The 26,547-nt window shown below is 42.9% G+C and overlaps 1 protein-coding gene across 1 annotated transcript; it reads right to left on the bottom strand.

Annotated features, from left to right (window-relative positions):
• Positions 1 to 1,296: 1,296 nt before the first annotated feature.
• On the bottom strand, positions 1,297 to 15,691 carry MRPL15 (mitochondrial ribosomal protein L15). The gene is made up of 5 exons (XM_015145377.3): positions 15,541 to 15,691; positions 14,279 to 14,433; positions 13,511 to 13,676; positions 8,533 to 8,656; positions 1,297 to 3,495 (listed from the first exon to the last, which is right to left on the bottom strand). Exons 1-5 carry the CDS (start codon positions 15,646 to 15,648, stop codon positions 3,158 to 3,160), a joined length of 891 nt encoding a protein of 296 aa, XP_015000863.1. The 5' UTR covers positions 15,649 to 15,691; the 3' UTR covers positions 1,297 to 3,157.
• Between the last annotated feature and the right edge of the window lie 10,856 nt (positions 15,692 to 26,547).

The following is a 26,547-nucleotide window of genomic DNA, read 5'->3' as shown; positions in this document are numbered from 1 at the left end:
ATTCCCTTGCTGGTTGTCTAATACATCTACTCTCTTATGCACCCATCATGATAGAATTTTTCAGTTCAGCTCAGAAGTGGCCAAAGGCTTCAACACCCTTCAAAATAATGGGACTGCATTCCAAGTTCTGGCCAATGGTACATAAACAAGAGTTTTGTGTGGAACCTTCCTTAGGAAAAGCAGGCTTGCTCTTTGCCCACTTGGATCATGAAAATGAGCATCTCACTCTAGGAATGAGGGTGCCTCGGGTTGAGACTTTGTGGAGCAGATCCAGCAACCAGCCCTCAACTGATCGCAGCTCTTCATGCGCGAGAGAAAAATAAACTATCTCATTCAAGCACTGTGATTTGGGGATCCTATCAATGGAGCCAAAATGAGCACTAACACACCAACTCCATCACTTGGGTATCTGAAAAATAAAAGCATGTTTCAAAACTTTTGCCTATCATTTGAAATTCACAGGATTTCATGTTATCATAGAAGATAGTCGGCTGGGCATGGTGGCTCACGCCTGAAATCCTAGCACTTTGGGAGGCCAAGGCAGATCACCTGAGGTGAAGAGTTCCAGACCAGCCTGGCCAACATGGTGAAACACCATCTCTACTAAAAATACAAAACATTAGCCAGGTGTGGTGGCAGGCACCTGTAATCCCAGCTACTCGGGAGGCTGAGGCAGGAGAATCGTTTGAACCCAGGAGGCGGAGGTTGCAAGGTTGCAGTGAGCTGAGATCACGTCATTGCACTCCAGCCTGGGCAAAAAGAACAAAACTCTGTTCCCCACCCCCGCAACAACAACAAAAAAAAGAAGATGGTCCCAGTCATGATTCTTTACAAGTCCTAGGTTCTAAGGAATGGTTTAATAATAAGTCAATTATATAATCCTGGATAAAAATTAAAAGAGGCCGGGCACTGTGGCTCACGCCTGTAATCCCAGCACTTTGCAAGGCCAAGGCGGGTATATCACCTGAGGTCAGGAGTTCGAGACCAGCCTGGCCAACATGGCAAAACCCTGTCTCTACTAAAAATACAAAAATTAGCTGGGCGTGGTGGCACATGCCCATAATCCCAGCTACTCAAGAGACTGAGGCAGGAGAATCGCTTGAACTCAGAAGGCAGAGGTTGCAGTGAGCTGAGAGATCATGCCATTACTCTCCAGCCTGGGCAACAAAAGAGAAACTCCGTTTCAAAAAAAAAAAAAAATTGAAAGATAAACTTGGTACATAAATTATTTTGTAAATTGAATCTCAGAACAGCAATATATGAGATCGATAAGCAAACAAAACAAATATTGCATTGTCGAGGTTTTCAAATTTTTTTATTTTTAAGAAAATAGCCAGGAATCATTTTATTCCTACTGTGGAAGAATTATGAATTATTCAAGATCAATCTTTAATTGCTCAATGTAAATTAAGGTTTCATATGATTTGAATATAAAGTATCTTTCAGAAGCTAAGTAATCTAACTAACTGCTCCCTTAAGCCCAGGAGGCAGAGGTTGCAGTAAGCCAAGATTGCATCACTGCACTCCATCCTGGGCAACAGAGGGAGACTGCCTCAAAAAAAAAAAAAAAAAACTTACTAACTGCTGAATCTTTTACATTAACTAAGCTTAATTCTCACGTTATCAATTGTTTGTATTGCTCATATAATATTTGAATCATTTTTACAAAATCATTTGTAATGACTGAAAGATACAGGTTTCCAATGTCTGAGATAAGTAAAAGTATATCAATTAATATTAGAACACCTACCTTCTTCAAGAAAAATATGTTAATGGCTTACTCATGGTTGTCTACTTTTGACAGACAGGACTCGCTGGATTTCCTAGGCCGACTAGGAATTCCTAAGCCTAGCTGGGGAAGGTGACGGCACCTACCTTTAAACATGAGGCTTGTAACTCAGCTCACACCTGACCAATCAGGTAGCAAAGAGGGCTCACTAAAATACAAATTAGGTTAAGAGCGGGAGGTAAAGAAATAGTCTAATCATGTATCGCCTGAGAGTACACGGGGAGGGACAATGATCGGGATATAAATCCAGGCATTCGAGCAGCAAGTGGGCAACTCCCTTTGGGTCACCTCCCATTACATGGGAGCTCTGTTTTCATTCTGTTAAGTCTTGCAACTGCACACTCTTCTGGTCTGTGTTTGTTACAGCTCGAGCTGAGCTTTTGCTCGCTTCCACCACTGCTGTTCACCGCCATCCCAGACCCGCCATTGACTTCCACCCCTCTGGATCTGGCAGGGTGTCAACTGTGCTTCTGATCCAGCGAGGTGCCCACTGCTGCTCCCAATCGGGCTAGAGGCTCACCATTGTTCCTGCATGGCTAAGGGCCCAGGGTTCATCCTAATCGAGCTGAACATTAGTCACTGGGTTCCACAGTTCTCTTCCATGACCCATGGCTTCTAATAGAGCTGTAACACTCACCACATGGCCTAAGGTTCCATTCCTTGGAATCTGTGAGGCCAAGAACCCCAGGTCGGAGAAGGCTTGCTACCATCTTGGGAGTGGCCGCCACCATCTTGGGAGCTCTAAGAACAAAGGCCTGCCTGTAACACTTTTACCACAGAATTGAGAAAACAAATTGACTTATAATTTTTGTTTCTCTCACATTCAATGTCGCTGGCAAACATACTGCCTACCAGCTACTCCTCAGCCTTACACCTTAAGCATACGTCCTGATCTTACTCTTCGAGTTGAGGGTTTACCATCTTGACACTGGGTAGCCATGTTTCCCTGAGGTTACAGATTAAGAGAGGGGTCACCAACTCATTCCATATGCTCTCATCTTGGCAGAGCAGGCCTACAGGTCAATCCCATTCCACTTGTGCATTCATTCTGGTCTGTAACAGTAACAAGGTCTGGATGAAAATATCATTGAAAAAACAAACTAGAAATATTATAAAATAGTTGTCATTTTCCTTCCATAGACAATCAGGGAGTTTATATCTTTGAGACAGAACCCACACAGACTCACTTTCTCTATGCAGTCCTTGTTTCCTGCCATTTTAATTTTAGATGAAAATGAGACATATGAGTACACTGAAAAGTAACACCACCATCTGGAAAGTTATACATAAGGAAATGCAATGAGGAATATAGATCCTTCAGCCCCTATTCCAGTACTCTTTAACAACTCTGCTTTCTTGGGCAGGAATTCATGAGCTATAATACTTAAGAAGATTTTCATCTGTAGGTTTTAGGATTTTCTTATCGGTCATATTCACCACCCATCCTGGAGCAAGACCAAAGAAAATCTGTCTTGGATCCTTCCTAGTACAGAGCATTTTGAAGAGTTCATCTTTAGTGATATCAGGTAAGATATAACCATACTTCCTGGCAAGTTCAAGTCGTGCTTCAGGAAATTTGGCAGGATCCGCCAGGTACCCACGATTCTTTGCATCAGTGTAATATGGCACCAGTTCTTCTGGTGGAAGCATTCTTTTTGGAATGGGTTGTCCACGAAGAAAGAATGGAACAGGTTTGCATACAATGTCTAAAAGAAAATTTAAATTTAAAAAGTGAGATGCAAATATTAGCTCATAGACATACCTAGAGATGTAGTTCCAACATAGAGATGTAACTCTGTAACAAAGAGATGTTACAGAGTTGCTCTTGATTATTAATTTTTATTTATTTATTTTTGAGATGGAGTTTCACTCTTGTTGCCCAGGCTGGAGTGCAATGGCACCATCTCGGCTCACTGCAACCTCTGCCTCATGGGTTCAAGCAATTCCCCTGCCTCAGTCTCCCGAGTAGCTGGGATTACAGGCATGTGCCACCATGCCCGGATCATTTCGTATTTTTACTAAAGACAGGTTTCACCATGTTGTCAGGCTGGTCTAGGACTCTTGACCTCAGGTGATCCACTCACCTGGGCCTCCCAAAGTGCTGGGATTATAGGCATGAGCAACCATACCCGGCCAATTATTAATTTTTAAATATTAGTGAGATGAGAACTTAATTCCAAGAACTTTTTATTATATATGCTTGTCTTACGTAAGCAAATGGAAATGCTTCACTTTCAATAGTTTGCATCTTGAGAGGCAAAGTTACTCCCCGGGGTTACCAATGATTAATGAATTTCTAAACGTTGGTAACATTGTACTTAAGCCCCATGTTAAAACACAAAACATTTTTATGGCATACTGTCTACAGTGTGTTAGAGCAAGATGGAGTCCTGCTGCCCATACCACTAGTAGGAAGTCCTAAAACAGAAAACTGAGGTGTCCAAATGGCAAGTCAAAGAACCATGAAGACTCCAAAAATGCTTATATGGATCTTGTTTAGAAATTAAGAAGACGTATTAAGATTTCTGGAAAACCAATTTTACTAAAATGAGTTATCTTAACCAAAGAGCATGCGAAGAAATTTTATGTGAAACGAACCAAGGAATGCTGCATAGCCCCAGTTCTGTTTTTAAACATTTTAAAGTACCCGAGACATGTGTTCTGAAAGTGAGAGTGAAAAAAAGGCCTACGCACAAGATATCACAGATGCCAGAGGGCCTTTAGATAGCTTAGAAAACAATTACACAAATAGATAACTGTACGAATACAACTGACACTCTACTCATCATGTGTTAGCAATGCACCCTTAACCAAAGCCGGTTACAGAAATCAAAACAGTACTAAGGAAATTACTGAGAACCTTAAAATAATAGTACATATGTCACAGAGCACGTACAAAGTTTACCTGATTCAATCTATGGAATCCATTCACACATGTATAGTGTTTGGTATACAATGAGACAGATGTTAACTATCACCCACCAAGGCATAAGCTCTGTGAAGGGAGGGACTTTTTTTTTTTTTTTTTTGAGACAAAGTCTCGCTCTGTCACCCAGGCTAGAGTATTGTGGCATGATCTCCGCTCACTGCACCCTCCACCTCCCAGACTCAAGTGATTCTCCTGCCTCAACCTCCCAAGTAGCTGGGATTACAGGCATGCACCACCATGCTCAGCTAATTTTTGTATTTTTAGTAGAGATGGGGTTTTGCCATGTTGGCCAGGCTGATCTCGAACTCCTGAACTCAGGTGATTCACCTGACTTGGCCTCCCAAAGTGCTGGGATTACAGGCGTGAGGCCACTGCGCCCAGCCAGGAAGGGACTTTCAACTCTTGCACTACTGTCTCTCCATCAGCTGGAACAGTATCTAGCAAACACTAGCCACTGGCTGTTTGCTGAATGCAAGAATATGACAGCTGTTTTATACAGCTCTAATATACTGCATTACCTAGCAGTATCTCCAAACAGGGCAAATGAGAAATGGTGATTAAGAGGTACTCCAGGCAGGCCACTCACAGAAATGAGAACTGGAAGCTATTTGCTAAGGGTCAAGACCAAGAATTAGAAAGCAGAGCCACCTAAAGCCAGGTCATGCTCTGGATAAACCATCCTACCTATTTCACCTACAACAGAGGGTAAGTAAATACTGCATGTCCTTGAATCATCAAGAAAGTATCTTCAAAATATATTTAAGAAAGAAGTTTGTAGGCCAGGCACAATGGCTCATGCTTTTAATGCCAGCACCTTGGGAGGTAGGAGAATTGCTTGAGCCCACAAGTTCAAGACCAGCCTGAGCAACATAGTGAGACCTCATCTCTACAAAACATAAAACAAAAAAAAATTAGCGTGGTGACATGTACCTGTAGTCCCAGTTACTCAGGGAGCCTAGGTGGGAGGATTTGAGCCCAGGAGTTTGAGGTTGCAGTGAGTGGAACTGCACTCTAGCCTGAGAGAGCAAGACCATCTCAAACGAAAAGAGAAAAAAAAAATTTCTGGCCTGGCATGGTGATTGACACCTATAATCCCACCACTTTGGGAGGCTGAGGCAGAAGGATCACTTGAAACCAGGAGTTTGAGACCAGCATGGGCAACACAGTGAGACCCCCATCTTTATAAAAATCAAATTAGCCAGGCATGGTGGCACACACCTGTAGTCCCAGCTACTCATGAGGCTGAGGTGGGAGGATCACTTGAGCCCAGGAGTTGGAGGTTGCAGTCAGTCTTGATCACACCACTACATTCCAGCCTGGGTGACAGAGTGAGACCATGGTGCAAAAAAAATTAAAAATTTTCTATAACTTGGAAAACTAAAGTACAACGAAGTAAATTATTCAGAGCCAAAATTACTAAGTGATAAACCTGTGATTGGATTTGTTTTATTACTTTTTTAACAAAAAGCTCCTGGGACAACCCGCAGAGCTGCTGGAGAGAGCCACGCACAAGAGCATCAAGGCTGAGGGTGCCTCAGAAGATGCCAGCTCTGGGTGGCGGAGGGCATCTGGCTAGAGAACGAACGCCACCACCACATTCTGTGGTAACAATGACTGAAAAACACACTAACGCAAAGTCCTTCCAAAATGTCTGTGACTCTTTTAAAGAAAAACACTGGTTTTCATATCTGAGGCAGCTCACCCTAAAAACTGAGTGACGGACCAAAATAAGAAAAGATGCTCATCTATAATAAACAAGAGGGAAAATGGAATCACCACGTTGGCGAATTTTTTTTTTTTTTTTTTTTTGAGACAGTCTCACTCTGTCACCCAGCCTGGAGTGTAGTGGCGCAATCTCAGCCCACTACAACCTCTGCTCCCAGGTTCAAGGGATTCTCCTGCCTTAGCTTCCCGAGTGGCTGGGATTCCATGCGCCCGCCACCACACCCCACTAATTTTTGTATGTTTAGTAGAGATGGGGTTTCACCATGTTGGCCAGGCTGGTCTACAACTCCTGACTTCATGTGATCCACCCACCTCGGCCTCCCAAAGTGCTGGGATTACAGGCATGAGCCACTGCGCCCAGTCTTTGATGAATATTTTTAAGAAGCTTTCAATTATGGGAAAAAGGAAATGGTAGTTATTTGTTTCAAACTCTACATACAGACAACACAAATCCTTCCCTTTTTCCTTTTTATATATTAATTTTCAAGGAATTTTCTTCTAATCATGCAATTTGGCCAGGAAATGTTTAACTCCCATTTGAATGTAAAAGCACCAAAGAATCCTTTGTAAAGCATTTACAAAGTCAATTGTAAAAAGTCAACAAGTTACATTTGGTTGTCATCTCTGCAACTTGAAAAATCCAATTAATTTATTCAACAAAATTTAAGTAAGCCTCTTCTAGATACCAGGCATCGCTCTATGTGCAGGAGATACAGCAGGTAGCAAAAGGTCTCCATCATCTTGAGAGATGGGAAAGAAAGAATGAACGGGGAGAGAGAGAAATGAACTTATACTTTGTCAGCTGGTGATAGCCGCCAGGGTCAAACACAATGCAGGGCAAGAGGACAGGATGTGCCTGTGCATGTGTGTGTGTGCATGTGCACACCATGCATGTGCATGTGTGTACATATGCTCTTTTTAGTACAGTTGAGAAAGATCTCCTAATAAGCAGAGACCTGGAACAATGGGGCCCAAAGCCATGAATCTTCCAGGTGGGGGAAGCTCCAGGCAGGGGGAACAGCAAAGACCGAGGCTGAAAGTACATAGTACACAGGGCTCAGAGTGTGGAGGAAATACAAAGCAGGCGGCCAGTAAGGGAACGGAGGGAGCAGGGGAACACCAGGAGGGACAAGAGCTGGTGCAGATCACAGCCAGCCTTGTAGGAGCAGAGTGGACACCACTGGAGGTTTTGTGCAAAGGAGTGATAGTCCATGCTTTAAAAGGAATCTCGTGCCACGTCACTCCACTGCAGATGGAAGCAATAACAGAGAGGCCACCTGAAGGCCCACAGTCATCCAGGCAAGAGGACAGTGGTTAGGACAGACTGGCAGTAGCTGGAGAGGTGGTCAAATGTGGATAGTTTGAAGAAACAACTCAAAAGATTTATTAGGGCATAAAAGAAAAAGTTCAGGACTCCAAATTTTGGATGGACTTGTCATTTACTTACATAGGGAAGACTACAAGATGAGCCAGGCTGAGGTAAAAGAGAAAAGAGGGGCTGGGTGTGGTGGCTCACACCTGTAATCCCAGCACTTTGGGAGGCTGAGAAGGGCAGATCACTTGAGGTCAAGAGTTTGAGACCAGCTTTGACAACATGGTGAAACTTGTCTCTACCCAAAATATAAAAATTAGCTGGGTGTGGTGGCGGGCACCTGTAACCCCAACTACTCCGGTGGCTGAGACAGGAGAATCGCTTGAACCTGGGAGGCGGAGATTGCAGTGAGCAGAGATCGCGCCACTGCACTGCAGCCTGGGCGACAGAGCAAGACTCTGTCTTAAAAAAAGAGAGAAAAAAAGAGACATTTCAGACATACTACATTTGAGGTACCTGCTAGACATTCAAGAGAATTTGCCAGGCAGGCAGATGCAGTTCTACAGTTCAGGGGAGGGGCTGAGAGCCTTTTTTGCCCTTGGTATTTGTGTCAGCAACATGCTGTGTTCTTTAAATCATAATAATCCATATGGTAGATGTAGATCAAATACTACATCCAAACTACTACCAACATTTGCCATTCACTAAGTAATTTAAAAGTAGTAGCCAACATAAGACAAAGAGAGAAAGAAGAAAATGACCATGGAACAAGCTTACCCAGACTTCTTGGATCATAGAAGGCTGTAGTAACAACACCACCATTTTTTTCAATGGCAGCAATAGCCAGTTCTGAAGCCAACTGTACTTCAATATTAACTTTTGCCTTAAAGGTGTCAGCACCCTGAAATATGTCAAAACAGTCTGTTGGTAAACAGCTTGGCTAAAAGTAAATTAATTATGTCAAGCTTCCTTTTTAAACAGTATTTTTCCCTCCAAAGTGCCTATAATGTAACAGTACAGTTAGCCCTCCATATCTGTGGGTTCCACATCTGTGAGTCAACCAACTTGGATGGATAATTTTTGGAAAAAAAGTAATAATAAAAAATAAGGCTGGGCGCGGTAGTTCACACCTGTAATCCCAGCACTTTGGGTGGCCAAGGTGGGTGGATCACCTGAGGTCAGGAGTTCGAGACCAGCCTGCCCAACATGGAGAAACCCCATCTCTACTAAAAATACAAAAAATTAGCTGGCTATGGTGCCGCGCACCTGTAATCCCAGCTACTCAGGAGGCTGAGGCAGGAGAATCGCCTGAACCCAGCCAGGGGGAGGATGCAGTGAGCCGAGATCACACCATTGCACTCCAGCCTGGGCTATAAGAGTGAAACTCTGTCTCAAATAAAATTAAAAATAAAATAAGGCCAGGTGCAGTGGCTCATGCCTGTAATCCCAGCACTTTGGGAGGCCAAGGCAGGAAGATCACCTGAGGTCAGGAGTTCGAGACCAGCCTGGGCAACATGGTGAAACCCCGTCTCTATTAAAATACAAAAAGTAGCTGGGCATGATGGCGGGCACCAGTAATCCCAGCTACTTCGAGGCTGAGGCAGGAGAATCACTCGAACCTAGGAGGAGAATCACTTGAACCCGGGAGGTAGAGGCTGCAATGAGCTGAGATTGCACCACTGCACTCCAGTCTGGGTGACAGAGCAAGACTCCATCTCAAAAAAAAAAATAGTAATAATAATACAACAATAAGAAAAGAATTCTTTTTTAAATATAGTATAACTATTTATATAGTATTTACATTACTTTCAATGGCAAAAGACACAATTACTTGTGCACCAACCTAATATTAGGTATTATAGGTAATCTAGAGACGATTTAAAGTATATGGGAGGATGTGGCAGGTTATATGCAAATACTAGGCCATCTTAGAGACTTGATTATCTGGATTGTAAGAGGAGGTGGTCCTGGAACCAATCCTAAGGGATGACTATAATTCCTATTTTAAATATCTCTGCTTTGAGGTCCTATCACTTTTTTCTTTAACATTTTATTTAGGCTACCTTGTTTTACCAATTTTCAATCCATGTAGGTAAGACTGACTATATTTCCATTTTATGTACACCTACTAAGCATTCATTCCTGGTACTTCATTAATAGCAGGCTGCTTAATCCTCATAACAACCTTATGATAGGATTATTGCTGTCTCAACTTCATAGATGGAAATACCAAGGCACAGAGAAGTTACGTAATATGTCCAAGGTCACAATGCAAGGATTCTAATCCAGGGAGTCTAGTCACAGCATCTGTATTTTTAACCACAACATTATGCTGTCATAGATAAAAACTAATCTTCCTTATCCCTAAGTAAGTCAGAGGCCAGCAGGAGGTTAAACAGGGGAACATGCAGGCTGGAGCAGATGGAAGAACAGAATATCTGACAAAATCGACAAAATCTGAGCTTTGGAGAAGTTGGCCTCACTAGGGCAAAAAAGAGAAGACAACAGAAATTTCACTTTGCATTCAATATTGACTTTATTATAGCCTCTAAGCTGGGGGAAAACAAAACAAAACAAAACAAAAAAAACACCTCTCCAATTTTTCCTAGAATAGTCAACACTAGAATGTAGTTCTAGGCCGGGTGCAGTGACTCATGCCTATAATCATAGTACTTTGGGAGGCCAAGGAGGGCAGATTACTTGATGTCAGGAGTTTGAAACCAGCCTGGCCAACATGGTAAAACCTCATCTCTACTAAAAAATATAAAAATTAGCCGGGCATGGTGGCACGTGCCAGTAATCCCAGCTACTTGGGAGGCTGAGGCAGGAGAATGGCTTAAACCCAAGGTGGAGGTGAAGGTTGCAGTGAGTCCAGATCGCGCCATTGCACTGCAGCGTGGGCAACAGAGCAAGACTCCATCTCAAAAAATAAAAATAAAAAAGAAGGAAAAAAAAAAAACGTAGTTCTGAACTCCGAAAAGTTAAATTTTTGGTCACAGTTAGCATGTGCTATATTTTTCTCTAATTTCAAAGCAGATTCTGATAAAAACAAAAAGATGGTAGCATTACCACTCTACAGCAATAGAAAGTTTTCATGAAGCTGAAACAAACTGGCTCCCAGTTTAGCTCCTTCTATTAATGACTAATTTTTCATGTATTTCAAATATATTCCATAAATTCTAAGATGCATTTTCACACTTTTTTTATATCTAATACTGGTGTGTGTTTAAATCAACAGTACCTTTGATTCAATAAAACAGGGTCTTGCTGTATCATTTGTGATTTTTAAGCAATCCATAGCTTGCTTAACCATCTCCCTATTTTGGGGCACTGGTGTCAGGTCCAGTATTTTCAGTAGTATAAGTGGCATTTTTAGGACTGTCTTTATATTAGGTCTCTTTCATTTTGCTTTTCCTCGAGAACATATATTTCCAAATTGATAATTTTGTGCTAAAGGATCAAAACTGTCTTATTATTCACTATTTACTGCAAATCTGAAATCACAGAAGTCAGTCAGTTAACAGAGCTATAAATGATGTGTAATTGCACTTACTCAACCAGTGCCCTGGGGTAGTTTTCACGGTTATTTTTGCTAATCTAATAGACAACACCTAAGGATGTTGGGATGTGCAGTTTAAGGGCTGATGAGGTCATGGATTTCCATATGTTAAGTTACATGTGTATTTCCTTATACATACCCAGGGTAGAATACTGAGGCTTAATCTTGTATTTGGTATTCTCTTTTCAAATTACTTTATTTGGAAAGTTTTTATCCATACAGTTCACTTTTTCAAAGGAATCTGAAAGGTTTTTTCATAAACATATGCTTCCCTCTAGTGGACACTAACTTACCTATACAACTGTATTATTGGCAAACAGTAGTTGATTAACAATGTCCAAAAAATTTGGCCGACGGTGGCTCACGTCTGTAATCCAGCACTTTTGGAGGCCGAGGCAGGCGGATCACCTGAGGTTAGGAGTTCAAGACCAGCCTGACCAACATAGTGAACCCCCGTCTCTGCTAAAAATACAAAATTAGCCTGGCTTGGTGGCGCATGCCTGTAATTCCAGCTACTTGGAAGGCTGAGACAAGAGAATCGCTTGAACCTGGGAGGTGGAGATCACAGTGAATCAAGATCATGCCATTGCACTCCAGCCTGGGTGACAGAGTGAGACTACGTCTCCAGGGAAAAAAAAAAAAAAAAAAAAAGAGGCAGAAAATTAGCTGGGCCTGGTGGCAGGTGCCTGTAATCCCAGCTACTTGGGAAGCTAAGGCAGGAGAATTGCTTGAACTCAGGAGACAGAGGTTGCAGTGAGCTGAAATGACATGACTGCACTCCAGCCTGGGCCACAGAGTGAGATACCAAAAAAAGAAAGAAGAAAGTAAAGCAATGAATCAAAGCACCTGCCCTCAAGGGAGCTTATATTCTAGTGAGGAAGACAATGAAAACAAATGCATAACTTGGTAATAAATGTCAAGTGTTCATATTTATTCAAAGAAAAACACTTTGGGCAGAGTAAAGGAAACAGTGTGATTCCTGAAGCAGTGCAAATGCTCTTTTAAAAAGCCTCTCAAAAAAGACCTTCCTGGCTGGGCGGGGTGGCTCACACCTGTAATCCCAGCACTTTGGGAAGCTGAGGTGGATCACCTGAGGCAGATCACCTGAGGTCAGGAGTTCGAGAACAGCCTGGCCAACATAGCAAAACCCCATCTCTACCAAAAATAAATTAGCCAGACGTAGTGGCACGTGCCTGTAGTCACACCTACTCAGGAAGCTGAGGCACGAGAATAGCTTGAACCTGAGCAGCAGAGGTTGGCAGTGAGCTGAGATTGTGCCATTGTACTCCAGCCTGGGAGACAGAGTGAGATTCCGTCTCTATTTAAAAAAACAAAAGATCTTCCTGATATGTTGACATTCGAGCAGAGAACGAAAAGAAGTAAGGGGGCACCAAGCACGGTGGCTCACGCCTGTAATCCCAGAAGTATGGGAGGCAGAAGTGGGTGGATCACGAGGTCAGGAGTTCAAGAAGGCCTGGCCAATATAGCAAAACTCCATCTCTACTAAAAACATAAAAAATTAGCCAGGTGTGGTGGCACGTGCCTGTAGTCCCAGCTACTCAGGAGGCTGAGGCAGGAGAATCTCTTGAACCCGGGAGGCAGAGGTTGCAGAGAGCTGAGATTGTACCACTGCACTCCAGCCTAGGCAACAGAGCCAGACTCCATCTCAAAAAAAAAAAAGGGGGGGGGAGAGGCAAGCTTTACAGATACGCAGAGGAGCATTCCAGGACCAAGGGACAGAGCCCTGCCATGATAGCATGACAGCTTTCCAAAACCACAACGATCACCACTACATAAGGGTTATAAACACAAATGGGATAAAAATAAAGGGGGTAGAGTATTGATTATCTGAAAATCAAAAATATCCCTCTACAGGCCAGGTGTGGTGGCTCACGCCTGTAATTCCAGCATTTTGGGAGGCCGAGGTGAGCAGATCAGTTGAGGTCAGCAGTTCAAGATCAGCCTGGCCAACATATTGAGACCCTGTCTCTACTAAAAATAAATAAAATTAGCTGGGCGTGGTGGTGGGTGCCTGTAATCCCAGCTACTCAGGAGGCTGAGGCAGGAGAATCACTTGAGCCCATGAGGTGGAGGTTGCAGGAGCCGACACTGCACCACTGCACTCCAGATCCAGCAACAGAGCAAGACTCCGTCTTAAAAAAAAAAAATCCTCCTATATAACACGAAAAGACTTACCTCCTCGACCAGTTGGACACCATAATCCCTTTTAAGTGGCTGGATGCTCACACCTCTCCCATTGACAAGCTGGGTTAAGTCAATTGGTTGAGTAGGATCAACACGACCCAAATCAATCAGATACTGCAGCCTATTGAGACTCAAAGGCTTATACTGGCGTCTGAAACTGTAAAACAAGAACGTAAGAGTTGGAAAACTTTCATCTTCCTGTAACTTCTCCAAATCAACTCAAAGGTTTGTCTTGTATTTTCCTCTACCAATTTTAATTATTTAACTAAATAAAACCCTCTTGAGCATAACACAAACGTGCAATATTGCTTGGTTTTGGGTAATGAAACCTGTACCTCCTGTGTTCCACTAAAAACTATTTTCCTCTCTAAGCATTTACTTCACTTATTTACACAAATAAATCTGTGGAAAATTTAACTTACTATGGAGCTCAAAGTAATAATGTAGTTATCATTTATTAGGTGACTACAGTGGGCCAGATTTTTATATATACTGTCTATTATTGCTAATTCTCTTAATAACCATTAGAGCAGGCATTAGAATCTCCATTTTGCAGGTCTGAGTGCAATGTCTGGGCTTTTTTTCCTTTTAATAATCCAGGCAAAATTTCATTACCAAAAAATGGTTCAGGAGAACAGTAGCAAAAGTTTGCTTCAAAGTGAATTTAAAATTTCTACCAAAATTTCTACCAAACTATTTTTTAGGTGCTTTTTAATGGAAATTGGGGACCTGTACTTTTAAAAAGCAAAGCAACCTTACCTATGTCCTTCGTTAAACCCGTATTTTGGGATTCGGATGTAAAATGGAGTCTGGCCTCCCTCAAAGCCCAAGCGGGGCCGGGTTCCTCTTTGCCTTTCTCCTTTATGGCCTCTGCCACATTTTCTACCTCTTCTCCGACCTCTTGGTCGTCTCTCCTACAAGGAAAGAGAATTTTATGAATTTCAGATGCATTTCTAAAAACTGCATTTCAGCTCTTTTTGTTATGCTATTCATTCATCCAACCGACCAGTGCTAGCTAACACTATTGTGTGACAAGCATGTCCTAGTTGTTCAAAGGTCCACACGCTCTGTTAGCATCTTTGCCTCTAAAGACATAGCTAATTCTTGTAACCAAAGTCCAAGCGTGTTTCAAAAGCAAAAAGTAAAGGTTGGGATGGGGATAAGGTTTTTGTAATAGGCTGAAACTGAAAAAAATCCTAGAATTAAATATCCACAACATTTTAGATAGTGAAGAACTTTTTATTTTGAAATTAATTGTAAATATGCAAATTTTATTCATAAACCTGTAATTTTATTTAAAAACTAATTTGTTGAAGAAAATCTTTTCCTTAATTTACTTCCTGTCATTTCACGAAAGCAACGAATTGACTGTTAAAATGACAGTACACTGTCAACTAACAGCTTTTCTAGCTGTATTTAGTGAACTGCAGAAGGGACAGCTGCGATTCAGATCTTTCCAATGAACATAAAGATCCACGGGGAAAGCACTTCATTTTAAACCCAATTTTGAATGACACAATGACTGTAGTTTCTGCGAGTCGGCTTCTCCGCCTAGTATCTTTACGCTTTTAAACATAACCTTATTAAGAACTGGGTGCGGCCGGGCGCAGTGGCTCACGCCTGCAATCCCAGCACTTCGGGAGGCCAAGGCGGGCGGATCACGAGGTCGGGAGTTCAAAACCAGCCTGGCCAACGCGGTGAAACCACCTCTCTACTAACTAAAAATACAAAAATTAGCCGGGCGTGGTGGCGGGCGCCTGTAATCCCAGCTACACGGGAGGCTGAGGCAGAATTGTTTCTGGGCGACAGCGCAAGACTCCGTTTCGGGGGGGAAAAAAAAAAGAACTGGGTGCACGTGGAAAGATTTCCCTCTGGGCAGTAAAGGAGAACAGGCACGAGGCAACCCTACGTTCATCCCAACACCCTCCCAGAAAGGGCAGTTCTCCTAATGACAGGGAGAGAAGGGCCGCTTTCATCGCCCCGGTTCCCAGCGCTTCCCCGCACCGCCACTACCCATTTACCGGTTTCTTGGAGCCGGGATTCGGCTTTAAGTTGGCCAGGCTCACACGCGGCAGGTCCCGGAGTAGGTCCAGGGCCCGGGCCCGACCGCCGTGCAAAGGACCGGCCATAACGCGCAGACCCAAGAACCTTCAAGGTCGCCCTGAGCAGCTCGGAGGCCTCGTGGTCTCGGGGGCTGCTTTACGGCCGTGGTCGCGCCCCTGTCGCGCTGCAGCCGCGCGCGCAAGCTCGGGACTCGGGCACAGGCGTAGGAGTCTGCAAGTTTGTCTCGGTTGTGTTTTTAGTTCTTTGGGGATGTGATCTTATTTTCCGAGATCGTGCTTTGTCCTCGGGGTCCCTTTTAATATTCTGAACGTAAAACCTCTTTCGCCAAACAAGAGCATGCACTAAAAACACTGCGTTAAATAAAGGATCTTTTTTGAGTCAGTGTTTGGCCTTGCCTGTTTGTCTAGGCAGTGTCTTCTCTGAGGTCAATGCAGAATCCAGAGTAAAGCAAAGTGAGCTGTTAATTATTAGCTTTTGAGCTTGCGTAATTATACACCGTGAGGTACAAAAATAATACTCAGAGTGCACCTATCAAAATGCCTGGCTAATACCAATCTTTGAATAAGACTCAAAGTATGAACCGTCATCCGTGTGCATTTGTATTTTGAGTGAATCGCAGTTACTAACCACCTACTACTGTTAATGACTGGCGCCATACCGAATGCCTGGTGTATGCCACACGCTGTATTAAATCAGCCTTACTCGATTTACAGCCATTCTAGAGGTAGATGGTGTTAGTACATTTTACAGTCACAACAGGGAAGGCTAAGCAAGGTCCGATAGCTTGACCAACTTCTTACAACAAGCGAGAGAGTCAGGATTCAAACGTACACTGCTTCCTACTATAAAAGTAGTATTTTTAGAATGTAAAATTGAGTATTGGCATCACAAAATACAAACATTATTAATCGAAAAATACCAGCTCTTCTTTTTTCTCTTAAGTGAGTTTAACATAGAAAAGACTGTTCCTTTCTTTTTCTTTCTTTTAGTAATGGTTTGACATTTCACTTGCTGGGGAGTTTTTTCTGCTAACTCTTACTAGTAATCACAAATAATGAAGGTGAGACAATTTTTGGAGGGCATCTGTCTCTAGGTTTAACTGCGTCTTTTTTAAGTTCTTTTAAATCAAGTGTAAAATAACTACATAAAGAAAAAGTTGTATTCATTCCTTCAAGTACTGTTTATAAGTAAGACACTGAACTTGTTAGAAATACACATGGATTAACTCAAACAGGATTTCCTTCCCAAGTTGTTTGAAATCTAGTAGGTAACAGTTTCCAAAAATGAATTATTATTATTATTATTTTGAGACGGAGTCTCACTCTGTTGCTTAGGCTGTAGTGCAATGGTGCAATCTCGGCTTACTGCAACCTCCGCCTCCCCGGTTCAAGCAATTCTTAGCCAGAGTAGCTGCGATTACAGGCGTTCACCAACACGCCTGGCTAACTTTTTTTGTATTTTTAGTAGATACAGGCTTTCGCCCTGTTGGGCAGGCTAGTCTCCAACTCCTGGCCTCAGGTGATCCGCCTGCTTCGGCCTTCCAAAGTGCTGGGGTTACAGGAGTGAGCCACCGCCCCAGGCCCGTGAGTGTTTTTTAAAAGTTAAACATAAAGTAGGCCTCTTGTAGACGAATTAGCAAAAACAAGAAAATATGAGTTCGTTAAAATTATATGAAGGTAAAGTCCAGACTAGTTAGAAGTGCATAAGAAATAGAATGCGGGGGGCGGGATTGGGGGGTGAAATGGAACCTATTTTCTGCCTTTAGCGATTTTTGGTTTGTTCGTTTGAAATGGAATCTCACTCTGTCGCCCAGGTTGGAGTGCAGTGGCGCCATCTGGGCTCACTGCAACCTCCCCTCCCAGGTTCAAGCGATTCTCCTGCCTCAGCCTCCCCAGTAGCTGAGATTACAGGCGTGCACCACCACGTACAGCTTTTTTAGTTTTGTTGGTTGGTTGGTTGGTTTTTCAGTAGAGACTGGGTTTCACCACGTTGGCCAGGCTTGTCTCAAACTCCTAACCTCAAATGATCCACCTGCTTTGGCCTCCCAAAGTGCTGGGATTACAGGTGTGAGCCACTGAGCCCAGCCTGCCTTTAATGATTTTTAATTCAGTACTTTTCATTATGTTTTCATTAAACTTTCCTACCTTTGGGAAGAAAATTGCAAAATATAATTGCAAACTGTACCCTAATCTACAGAAAAATGCACAATTATTTTCAATCCCAAAAAAATCATTGTTTGCTTTAAGTAATGAACTTCTTGATTGCTAATGCCAGTAATATTTTTTATCATGGAAAATTTTTTTATTGAATAAATAAAATGCAAGAAATATGCTGCACTTCTTGGAAGTAGAAGTTGTATGGGTTATATAATGTTATTGGTGGACATCAGTTAATAATAATGGGAATAACAATTGTTGACAGTTAATTGTAGGCTATGTGTTTGTTTATGCCATATCCAACATGTTGATTAAGCACATAAAACTGTCAAAATAATTTGATGAGTTTCGTTTGTGTTGTAAGAATGTAAATTAAGGGTGTGTGGTCAATAAGTCAACAATCTTTACCTTAAGTATATAGTAGTTTTATGTCATCCTCATAATTGCACAGTTCATATATATTACCCACCTACATGCTTGGGATGTGCTAAATCCTGTTTAAATCAAGTTAATGAGAACTTATAATAAAAATATTAACATCTCGGCCGGGCGCAGTGGCTCATGCCTGTAATTCCAGCACTTTGGGAGGCCAAGGTGGGCGGATCACCAGGTCAGGAGATCAAGACCATCATGACTAACACAGTGAAACCCCGCCTGTACTAAAAATACAAAAAATTAGCTGGGCGTGGTGGCAGGCACCTATAGTCCCAGCTACTCGGGAGGCTGAGGCAGGAGAATGGCGTGAAACCAGGAGGCGGAGCTTGCAGTGAGCCAAGATCGGGCCACTGCACTCCTGCCTGGGGGACACGGCGAGACTCCATCTGAAAAAAAAAAAAAAAAAAAAAATTAACATCTCAACAACTATTTAAGGTCCATCCTGATTCCAACCCCAGTTCGAAATAACTGCTGAATCATTACATAATAACAATGAAGCTGGGAGTAGTGGCTCACGCCTGTAATCTCAGTACTTTGGGAGGCTAAGACAGGCAGATCACCTGAGGTCAGGAGTTCAAGACCAGCCTGACCAACATGGAGAAACCCCATCTCTAATAAAAATACAAAATTAGCTGGGAGTGGTGGTGCATGCCTGTAATCCCAGCTACTTGGGAGGCTGAGGCAGGAGAATCGCTTGAACCCTGGAGGTGGAGGCTGTGGTGAGCCAAGATCGCGCCATTGCACTCTAGCCTGGGCCACAAGAGCAAAACTCCATCTGAAAAAAAAAAATGAAATGAACCCTGTAAAGATGATACAATTTGAAGTGCTTTGGAAGACTTCACACTGCCACAAAATCTTCCCCATCTATATATATCAGCACCTGACAATGTGTTAACATAGATTAATTCCTTTGAGTTCATTATTTTTCTAAAAAAAAAAAAAAAAAATTTGGCCAGGCACGGTGGCTCATGCCTGTAATCCCAGCTCTTTGGGAGGCCAAGGGGAGTGGATCACGAGATCTGGAGTTCAAGACCAGCATGACCAACATAGTGAAACCCTGTCTCTACTAAAAATAAAAAATTATCTGGGCGTGGTGGCACGAGCCTGTAATCCCAGCTACTCAGGAGGCTGAGACAGGAGAATCACTTGAATTCCCAGGAGGCAGAGGTTGCAGTGAGCCAAGATTAGCCTGGGTAATGGAGCAAGACTCTGTCTCAAAAAAAAAAAAATCCAGGATTAGCAGAGAACGGGACTGGGAAATGGAAATAAAAGGGAATAGGCTGGACATGGTGACTTACGCCTGGAATCCCAGTAATCCCAGAAATTTGGGAGGCCCAGGTGGCTGGATCACTTGAGGTCAGGAGTTTAAGACAAGCCTGGCCAATATGGTGAAACCCGTCTCTACAAAAAATACAAACATTAGCCAGGCATGGTGGCAAGTGCCTGTAGTCCCAGCTACTCAGGAGGCTGAGGCAGGAGAATCACTAGAACCCGGGAGGCCGAGGTCGCAGTGAGCTGAGATTGCGCCACTGTACTCCAGTCTGGGCAACAGGGCAAGACTCCTCTCAAAAAAAAAAAAAGGTGAGCAGAAAACAACTGGAGAAGTAATATTCCTAAGTGAAGGTGGGAGAAAGCCAGAGGCAGGAGAGCAATGAATCCCTTTGATACTGGGAGAAAACTAATATTGAGAGAAGGCTATGAAGAGAGCATGGAAAGGGGCTGGAAATAAATGTCCCGTTGATAAAACTTAACTAATTTTGCCTTGATAAAACTTGGTTCCAACCTAAAGGTCTTTATTCACACCTAAATAGGTTTTAATTTTATTAAAGCATTGTAATGCCTACACATGTTGAAAAAATCAGAGAGTACAGAAGGGCTTATAATGAGAAGTAGTTGTTTCCTGTTCCATTTCTAGTTTCACTCCCATAAGCAATCACTTTTAATGTTGTTTTTCTGTCTTCTAATGATTGCCTCCTTGTTTACAAATTAATAAAATGTCTACTTTACTAATTTTTTTATCATTTCTTTTTTTTTTTTGAGACGGAGTTTTGCTCTTGTCACCTAGGCTAGAGTCCAATGGCACAATCTTGGCTCACTGCAACCTGCGCCTCCTGGGTTCAAGTGATTCTCCTGCCTCAGCCTCCCAAGTAGCTGGGATTACAGGCACCTGCCACCTTGCCTAGCTCATTTTTGTACTTTTAGTAGAGATGGGGTTTCACCATGTTAGCCAGGCTGGTCTCGAACTCCTAAGCTCAGGTGATCTACCCGCCTTGGCCTCCAAAAGTGCTGGGATTACAGGCGTGAGCCACTGAGCCCGGCTCATTTTTTTTCCTCGAGATGACAAGTCTCGCCCTATCACCCAGGCTGGAGTGCAGTGACCTGATCACAGCTCACTGCAACCTTGAACTCCTGGGCTCAAGTGATCCTCCCACCTCAGCCACCTGAGTAGCTGGAGCTACAGGTATCTGCCACCATGCCCAACTAATTTTTGTATTTTTTGTAGAGACGGGTTTTTGCCATGTTGCCCAAGCTGGTCTTGAATTCCTGCGCTCAAGCAATCCTCCTGCCTTGGCCTCCCAAAGTGCTGGGAGTACATGCATGAGCCACCACACCCAGACTTTTATCAGTTTTCAGCATTGGATATTCCTTGACTTGTGATAAATGAAGATTTAGGTAATTTAAGCTATTTCTTCCTAAAATTTTTTTCTTTCGTGGCAAACTTTGTAATTTAAATTATATAATTTAAATACTTTAATCATCTAATTCTTGGATTTTCAACCTTCAAAAATATATTAACTCCTCACTCTGGGTAAGATAAAGATATTCACACCAACCTCTCATACTTCTTCACTCCTTCTACTTTCCAATTTTTGTTAGCTGTATCTTTCTTTAACATTGCCATGTATTGTATTATAACTATATACTTTAAATGATTATTTAGTGTAAATGAGCCACAACGATTACCGTATTTGCTCTCTCTAGGGCAGTTTTCAGTGTTTCCCTCTTTACCAGCTAAAACAACTGGCTTTCAGGCTGTTTGGCTTACTTTATTTTACATATATATATATATATATATTTTTTAAGGGTCTTGCTCTGTTGCCCAGGCTAAAGTACAATGGTGTGATCTCAGCTTCATCTGACTCCCAGGGTCTAGCAATCCTCCCACCTCAGCCTCTTGAGTAGCTGGGATCTGACTCCCAGGGTCTAGCAATCCTCCCACCTCAGCCTCCTGAGTAGCTGGGATTACAGGCGTGCGCCACCACGCCCAGCTAATTTTTGTATATTTTGTAGAGACAGGGTTTCACCATGTTGTCCAGTCTGGTCTTGAACTCCTGGGCTCAAGCGATCCTCCTGCCTCAGCATCCCATAGTACTGGGATTACAGGCGTGAGCCACTGCACCAGGCCTGTATTAAGCTCGTGATTAGGAGTCTCAAATTGGTCATCCTATTCCAGTGTTCAAAAAACTTTGTATTTTCACTCTCCAGGATGATGATTTTGTATCATCTCTCCTTCAGTTAATGATTTTTTCTTATTCTTTTATTTATTTATTTAATAGAAATGGCATCTCACTAAGTTGCCCAGGATGGTCTTGAACTCCTGGGCTCAAACTATCCTCCAGCTTTGGCCTCCCAAAGTGCTAGGATTACAGGAGTGAGTGACTGCAATCGGCCTGACTTCTCCTTATTCTTTTGTTTTATTTTGTTTTGTTTTTTGAGATGGGGTCTTGCTCTGTCACTAGGTTGGAGTGCAGTGGCAAGATTTCAGTTCCCTACAACATCTATCTCCCAAGTTAATCCATTCTCCTGCCACAGCCTCCCAAGTAGCTGGGATTACAGGTACCCGCTGCCACACCCAGCTAATTTTTGTATTTTCAGTAGAGACTGGGTTTCACCATGTTGGCCAGGCTGGTCTCGAACTCCTGGTCTCAAGTCATCTGCCCACCTCAGCCTCCCAAAGTGCTCACATTACAGGTGTGAACCACTGTACCTGCCAAGATTTTGTTGTTTTGATGATTCCTTCTCTCTCTTGCATCATCCAGTCTCTTCTCATGCTAGATGGTCTCCTCAATGTACAAAAATGCTCTAATACAAGCTTGATCTGATATGATTCATCTTGACAAAGTAAAAAAAGCTGTAATCCCAGCACTTTGGGAGGCCGAGGCAGGTGGATCACAAGGTCAGGAGTTCGAGACCAGCCTGGCCAACATGGTGAAACCCCGTCTCTACTAAAAATACAAACAAAATAGCTGGGCATGGTGGCATGCGCGCATAATCCCAGCTACTTGGGAGGCTGAGGCGGGAGAATTGCTTGAACCCGGGAGGCAGAGGTTGCAGTTAGCCAGGAGCACGCCACTGCACTGCAGCCTGGGTGACACAGCGAGACTCAGTCTCAAAAAAAAAAAAACAGAAAGTGAAAACGAAATAACACTTTTCTTACCCCCACCAACTCTCTGTATCCCTCTAGCAGTGCCCATTTCTCTGCTTGCTTTCACAGTGGGAAAGGAATATAAATTTTGGGGACCCAAAAATCACTAAGCCAAAGAAAAAAGTCAAGCTGGGAACTGCTTAGGGCAAACCTGCCTTCCATTTTATTCCTAAAAAAGATGGCTTCTAAGATTAAAAAGTTACATACCTGGCTGGGCATGGTGGCTAACGCCTGTAATCCCAGCAGTTTGAAAGGCCAAAGTGGTGAGTCATTTGAGGCCAGGAGTTCAAGATCAGCCTGACCAACACAGCGAAACCCTGTCTCTACTAAAAATACAAAAATTAGCTGGGTGTGGTGGTGCACGCCTGTAGCCCCAGCTACTTCGGAGGCTAAAGCAGGAGAATTGCTTGAACCCAGGAGGCAGAGGTTGCGGTAAGCCGAGATTGCACCATTGCACTCCAGCCTGGGGAACAGAGTAAGACTCCGTCTCCAAAAAAAAAGAAAAAAGAAATTCTCTGTTCTCTTACCTTAGTTCTTAGCAGCATTCAAAGCACTTGACCATATTTCAAGGATAGCTTGAAATACTTCCCTTGTTTGGTTTCTGGGATTGCCCACATTTCTGGTTTTCTTCTTCCATCCCTAGTTGATCTTTCTCCGTTACTTTTGGGGGCTCCTCCACAACTGTCTGAACTTTAAATGTTTTTATTTTATTTTTTTGAGATCAAGTTTTGCTCTTGTCGCCCAGGCTGGAGTGCAATGGCACAATCTTGGCTCACTGCAACCTCCGCCTCACAGGTTCAAGCAATTCTGCCTCAGCCTCCGAGTAGCTGGGATTACGGGCGCCTGCCACCACACATAGCTAATTTTTGTTTTTGTTTTTGTTTTTGTTTTAGTAGAAATAGAGTTTTACCATGTGGGCCAGGCTGGTCTTGAACTCCTGACCTCAGGTGATCTGCCTACCTTGGCCTCCCAGATTGCTGGGATTATAGGCGTGAGCCACTGTGCCCAGCCCTAATGTTAAAATTTATTTTGGTATACAAATATTCTCCAAAAGTAATCATAAATGACTTAAAAATTCTCAGATTTATATCTGCTACCCAAAATTGATATGTATAAATCAGAATCTCTTGTTAATATACTCAAAAGGGAATTCTAGATTTCTAGCCCTTTGCCACAACCTTCCCCCAAACTGTTCTTCCCTTACTGTTCCCAAAATAATAAATGGAACCCCTATTTACCTAGTTATTAAAGCAAGAAATTTGGGAGTCATTCTTGTTTCCTCACTTTCCCCATTTCCCACATCAACAAGACCTGTATCTTTGGTCCACAGACACCACCCTAGTTCAAGCCACCATCATCTTGCCTAGGATAATGCAACAGTCTACTGACTGATCTATTTTCACTGTCACTGTTGCCCCCTTCTCACGGCCATTCTCTGAAAGTAGTCAGAGCTTCACTGTCCTTCTTCAGTGGCTTCACATTGCACTTAGAATTAAATGCAAACTTAGGGGCCAGGCGCAGTGGCTCACGCCTGTAATCCCAGCACTTCAGGAAGCCGAGGCAGGTGGATCACTTGAGGCCAGGAGTTCTAGACCAGCCTGGCCAACATAGTGAAACCCCATCTCCACTAAAAATACAAATGTTAGCCAGGTGTAGTGGTGAGCACCTTAATCTCAGCTCCTTGGGAGGCTGAAGCAGGAGAATCACTTAAACCCAGGAGGCAGAGATTGCATTGATCCCAGATTGCACCATTGCACTCCAGTCTGGGCGACAGAGAGAGACCCTGTCTCGCAAATAAAATAAAATTAAAAAGAAGAATTAAATGCAAACTTCTTGCCATGGCCTGTAAGTATCTGGCTGATCTGGTCCCTACTTGTCTCTATACTCAAAGCATTAGGGAGACTTCTGTGAATGAAATAAGCAACAAATTTTCTGTTTTAAAGAGGGGAGGCACAGACACAGACACACACACACACACACACACACACACACACACACACACCCCCAAGTACTAATAAATAAGAAACTATTTCAGGGAGTAAGGAGTACCATGAAGACAGTTAAACATGGGAATGTGTTAGAAAGTAACTGATATCCTTGAGGACTTTTATCCTGAGTGGTCAAGGATTGCCTTTCCAAAGGGTCATTTAAGCTGAATGATACAAAGGAACTTTTAGTGCTTTCTAAGCAAAGGTTTGTTTTGGAATTACACAGTAATCCCTTCAAGGATCAACTGGGGGCTCTGGTCCTTATCTGTCTAATTAAGACAAGCTGAGCGAGCAGGCACCTGCTTGAAACTTGCATGTTGTTGTGACAGATGAAAAGAGAATCTGGAGGGTCTCACACCAACAATGAAAAGCTCTCAGCCAGGTGCAGTGGCTCACGCCTGTAATCCCAGCACTTTGGGAGGCCAAGGCAGGAGGATCACTTGTTATCAGGAGTTCGAAACCAGCCTGGCCAACATGGTGAAACCCCATCTTTACTCCTCCGGAGTAGCTGAGATTATGGGTATGCACCACCACGCCCAGGTAATTTTTGTATTTTTTGGTAGAAACAGTGTTTCGCCATGTTGACCAGGCTGATCTCGAACTCCTGACCTCAAATGATCTGCCTGCCTGGGCCTCTCAAAGTCCTGGGATTACAGGCGTGAGTCACCACGCCCGACCTGATCATTGTAATTTTAAGACTATTTCTTATATGTTACACACACATTTTGTTGTTGTTGTTACTGTTGTTGTTTGAGATGGAGTCTCACTCTGTCACCCAGACTGGAGTGCAATGGGGGGATATTGGCTCACTGCAGCCTCCACCTCCTGGGTTCAAGCAATTCTCCTGCCTCAGCCTCCCGAGTAGCTGGGATTATAAGCATGCACCATCACGGCCTGCTAATTTTTGTATTTTTACTAGAGACAGAGTTTCACCACGTTGGTCAGGCTGGTCTCAGACTCCTGACCTCATGTGACCCATCCACCTCAGCCTCCCAAAGTGCTGGGATTACAGGCATGAGCCGCCACCTGCAGCCTACACACACATTTGAAGGAGAAAGTAAAAGGTTCAGTCAAGGTCATAGATGCTCCTAAGACATACACTTTTTTTCTTCTAGTATTGTTAGAGTTTCTTTGTCTTTTTAATAACTTAATCCTTTGTTCTTTTGGGGATCTATTTATTGTAAGATATTTTCTGTCTGATATTAAATATAACTCATAGTAAACTGAAGATCTGTGTGCCCACCACCCAGCTTATGAAATAAAATATTACATATACAATTATAGGCCCTTTTTCACATCTTATCACATTCCTCTTTCTCACAGTTTCCCCAGAAGTAACCAATATTCTGAATTTGGAATTTATCTTTCCCGTGTATTTCTTCATACTTTTATTGTATGTGTGTGTGTTACATATATATTATATTATATGTATATAATTATATATATTATATTATATGTATATTATATGTATATAATATAATATTATATTATATACATATAATATACATATAATATAATATATATCACACACGGTGAAAACCCGTCTGTACTAAAAATACAAAAAAATTAGCTGGGCGTGGTGGCGGGCTCCTGTAGTCCCAGCTACTCGGGAGGCTGAGGTAGGAGAATGGTGGGAACCCGGGAGGCGGAGCTTTCAGTGAGCCGAGATCACACCACTGCACTTCAGCCTGGTCGACAGAGTGAGACTCAGTCTCAAAAAAAAAGAAAAAAAAAAGAGATGTATCCTCCCATCATACACAACTAAGAAACCAGACAAAATATATGCCATAATGGTTTCCAGATATTAGTCGATAGGCAGTGAAACATAATAATCTCTTAGAGAAATAAAACAAGCCCCAGCTTACTGTCTGGAAAGAATTTTCAGCCTACATGTAAGAAGGAAATACCTAAACAGAGCCCAGTGGTCTCCCTGAGCTGAAGAGGCAGCGCTCATACAGG

The sequence above is a fragment of the Macaca mulatta genome, chromosome 8 (genome assembly GCF_049350105.2).
Source record: "Macaca mulatta isolate MMU2019108-1 chromosome 8, T2T-MMU8v2.0, whole genome shotgun sequence".
Lineage (NCBI taxonomy): Eukaryota > Metazoa > Chordata > Mammalia > Primates > Cercopithecidae > Macaca > Macaca mulatta.
Note: the sequence above shows the minus strand (reverse complement) of the source record. Positions and strands in the feature narration are given on the sequence as shown.